At 42.1% G+C, this 4,172-nt stretch overlaps 1 protein-coding gene across 1 annotated transcript; it reads right to left on the bottom strand.

Moving 5' to 3' along the window:
• Positions 1–1,337: 1,337 nt before the first annotated feature.
• LOC109488127 (G-protein coupled receptor 54-like) lies at positions 1,338–3,698 on the bottom strand. Its single transcript, XM_019792291.1, has 2 exons — positions 3,518–3,698; positions 1,338–2,032 (listed from the first exon to the last, which is right to left on the bottom strand). Exons 1-2 carry the CDS (start codon positions 3,696–3,698, stop codon positions 1,338–1,340), a joined length of 876 nt encoding a protein of 291 aa, XP_019647850.1.
• Between the last annotated feature and the right edge of the window lie 474 nt (positions 3,699–4,172).

Genomic DNA, 4,172 nt, shown 5'->3' on the forward strand with positions numbered 1-4,172 from the left:
CTCACACACGACGATCTAACAAACCTTCGAAGTGGCCAGGACTTTCATGAGCGTTATGACCAAAAAATTGAGAAAAAAAATCAGGTCGCCTAGAACACTAAAATAAACCATCTAAACAAAATAGATAAACCATCATTACAAATCTCCTCACACACGACGATCTAACAAACCTTTGAAGTTCTGAGGACTTTCATGTACGTCCCTTGCAGAGCTTTCATCAGATATTCACGTGGCACACCACGGGCAAGCTTCCTTTGAAGACATCGTGGGAGAGACCTAGATAGATAGCTCGCAATCATCAGTCCTTCATACAGGAGTGAAGATTCAGTTTCCCAATTAACTCAGGAAGTTCTCTACTTATCCTTAATGCTGTCGCTTTGTGATAGTCGTGGGGTCACATGTAATTGATGGTTTTGAAAGAATTAAATCAGATCAAATTCGATTTAGACTAGTTTCCATTTCTAGTGATAAATTAATTCTGTTTTATCTTCGGTGAATGGCGGAACCACCTATTTTGTGAGGAATGTCGGACGACTCGGACCATTACCAACTCGGCCCAGATAAATTGGCCCATCTCCCTGATCGACTTGGCCCAATACCGTCCGAGTCGTCCTGATTACTTTGTGTCAGTTTTTGTCATATACTATTTATAAATTTACAATTCATTACATTATTCCTAACCTTGTGCTCTCTACACAACGTATTTGCAGCATTTTGCATTTGAAAATGTCCTCCTCGCTGCTGAATTATAGTTTTGACAGTTGTTGTCAATAAATATGGCTTGTTATTTTGGTGTTGACGTAAAGTTTAGTCTCTAAACATGGTTTACGTAGAGATTGGTATATAGGCTTGGGATTTAGAGCTGTGCATGTAACTGCCAACCAATGCCTCGGAGGTATATTTAGTGTTTTTTCATTACTTAACATTCTTGGTTAGATGAAGCTGCTTGGTTTATGTACTTCAGTTACTTGTCTGTCTCTGTATTTCAGAAGTATCTTGAACTTCGAACAGTACCGTCGTGAACTTGGTAAACTGTCTAAGTCAGGCCTTCACTGATATGTGAACATTAGACTTTAGAGCTTTCAGTAGCAGACTGGAATCTGATGGTTTCAATTTTTGGGATAGTACAAGCTTTCTCTTTAAGACACTAGGTCCGATGTTCTTCCTCGATTGAGCCAAACGTCATCGCTCTAGAAGGCGGGCGTTTGTTGTTATTGTCTAAGTTGAAACTGTCTAAGTCAGGTCTTCACTGATATGTGAACATTGGAGCTTTCAGTAGCAGACTGAAATCTGATTGTTTCAATTTTTGGGATAGTACAAGCTTTCTCTTTAAGACACTAGGTCCGATGTTCTTCCTCGATTGAGCCAAACGTCATCGCTCTAGAAGGCGGGCGTTTGTTGTTAAAGGTAACGATAACAGGTCTAGCGGCGGAGGATCTTAGCGTGATTTCTGTGGTCTTACCCGGCCGGGAGGAGCTAGAGCTACGGCCTGTGGCGAGAGCGCTTCTACGCAGGACACGTTTTTTGAACAGCCAAGGGAACGACTGCCGCAGGCAGCGGCGATAGTTTTCACCGAGCAGTGTGTACACGAAAGGGTTCAGCATGGAGTTTGAGTAGCAGAGAATGAGTGCGATTGTCTTGGTCCACGCTAGTACGTCTGTTATTACCTTAGGTGGCTCGGGATTGAACACGAACCAGAGGTTAATGATGTGGTTCGGTAGCCAGCAGAAGGCGAAGAGGACCACCACCCCGATCACCATGCAGGACGTCCGCCGGGTCTGCCTGGCCTGCGCGTCGGTCTTCTGAGCGTGACTGATGCTGAATCTGGTCAGCAGCTTCCGGACGATGAAGGAACAGCTGAAGGTGCAGAAGACCAGCGGGATGACGTAGGTGATGAGGAAGGTGTACAGCATGTAGCTCCTGTGAGCAGACTTGGTGGGCCAGTGCTCCCGGCAGATCAACTGTGGACCGAAGTTCTCGACCTCTTCGAGCTGAATATTCAAACCCAGAGGCAAGGCGAGTAGGAAAGAACCTGGTGGAAAAAAAACGAGGACACATAGTTAGTAGACTAGTGACTTGTTTGAAAAGTAGAAACACGTACTACAAATTGTCGATGTCTACTGTACATCTTGATCACGGAGTGACCTAGTCCAAGCCCAAAAAATTACTGGATGTCTTTAAAACAAACTTCGAACATTCTCAGCCAGGACGCGTATTGCCTTTTCTAGGGAAAAAACCCTCTCCTCCTCCATACTCCATCTTTCATGAGAAAGTTCCACGCTGAAATCTTCTTTTCTACATCACTGTGGAACAAGCTACACCACTGTGGAACAAGCTTTAAGCATCCCTGTGAATGCTTTCCAAATTGGTACAACCTTAAACTTTTCAAGTCCCTACAGTCCCTTATTGTTACCCATGTGAGTGGTAAAAAAGGTTTAAAAAATTGTAGCAGGAAATAAAAAAGGTTGTCATATGGGTCATTGGCAATTTGATGAAGAGTTAGAAAGGGCGCAGGTGTAAATGGCATAAATGTTCATTATAGCGTAGATCACCTTGTCAGAACACTGTAATGATGTGATTTATTGTTGAGCTTTCCATGGTTAACATCATCAAGTTCTAGACAAGAGCTAATGCAAATTCCTTACATCGTCTGGTATCGAAGAAGGCTAAAAGACATTACCATGCTGCGCCTGTCTTGATTTATGGGGGGCAAGAGTGTAATTTCCGTCTCGTAAACTGTCGTTTGAAACGGTCGATGCCATATCGCAGAACAGCAATCAATCAATCAAAACTGGTTTATTGGTGAAAAAAGGACGTTGCAGTCAAAGGCGTTGCAGTCAAAGGCTGAATTATGCCTTCTATACAGTTCATATAAACTGCGTTAACAGTATAATGTTTTAAAACATTAAAATATAACACATTTCTATACATAGCTACTAGATTTGCTTTTTCCTTTTTTGCATGAGCCAGTCTCGGCGTCTTCCAGTAGTGTTCAGCGATGGTACACGACTATTCGTAGCTCATTAGCAAACATCAACTGTGTTAGAACGCTACGTCACAATCGTGATGTTTCGTGGCGTAGAGGTTAGGGTTAAGTTCTTTGACCCGGGTTCGAATCCGCGCTTGTGTTCTTTCTTTTTTGACAAATATCTTTACTGCTTTTCACGTTGCCGTCGTACATTTTGCAATTGAAATACACATGTATTGCTTTTTTTACGTTGTGAATGTTTTTGTCCCTCACAGAAGTTCTTCTCGGTGTGAGTGGTTCAAACCTTACAGACTGGTCTCGGGTTTGACATCTTGAAGAGGTGATAGTTACTTGCTGTGTCAATCCTTCAACAAACGTGGCAAAGCTTCACAGATAGATAAATTTAAGAAGTGTAGTACTATCTATTCCTATCCATGTCCGGTCTCAGGTCTGACATCTTGAAGAAGTGATAGCCACATGTTATGTCAATCCTTCAACAAATGTGGTAAAACTTCATGAATGAATTTAGAATAAATATAAGAAGTGTACCTATCCATGTACAGGCGCTGACAATGGCAGCAACCTTCGGTGTGCGGAAGTCGATGGAGCGAAGCGGGTGAACGATGGCACAGTACCGGTCAATACTCAGTACCGCAAGGGTGATGCACGTGGCCTGCACTGTTACCTGTAAAACATATGGCACCTTGTTAGGTCTACCGAAGGAAAACATCTTCTTTTGCTCTGTTTCTTCTTACTCTAATTCTCCAAGCAAATAACGTCAATGGCCTAAACCAGACGTCAGTCACCGTGGTAACTAGTGTTGGGTTACATCATGTTGCAATTTTATAGCAGGAGGGATTTAGACTCCTGCCACCATATAGATGAAATTGTGTTTGAGTAAGAATTAACATAGCAGACCATATGTGAAGGTAAACATTATACATTTGCTTTGCATTTTCGTCTTCAACAAAAGTTATATAGCTGGTATAGAAAAATGTCATGGTTTGGCAAGTTAGATGTATAATTGTATAATCCTAAGTCTAAACAAATAGCCAATCAACCGTGAATGTGTTCCGAAATGCCATGATGGTGCCCGTGTTTTACACAAGAGAGATATTAATCTAATTTACTTTCTTGATGTATTGACCAATTACTAAGAAACAAGACACAAGTACTCGGTCACACATGGAACACAAAACAGTTC

This window comes from Branchiostoma belcheri, unplaced genomic scaffold, assembly GCF_001625305.1.
Source record: "Branchiostoma belcheri isolate BF01 breed outbred unplaced genomic scaffold, Haploidv18h27 scaffold911, whole genome shotgun sequence".
NCBI lineage: Eukaryota > Metazoa > Chordata > Leptocardii > Amphioxiformes > Branchiostomatidae > Branchiostoma > Branchiostoma belcheri.

What these genes read in the sequence shown, in the direction of transcription:
- LOC109488127 (XM_019792291.1), bottom strand. Translation starts at nt 3,698, where the DNA reads ATGTTTTCCTTCGGTAGACCTAACAAGGTGCCATATGTTTTACAGGTA. An exon ending in CAGCGCCTGTACATGGATAG is followed by an intron (nt 2,033 to 3,517) that starts GTACACTTCTTA and finishes TTTTTCCACCAG; the next exon opens with GTTCTTTCCTACTCGCCTTG.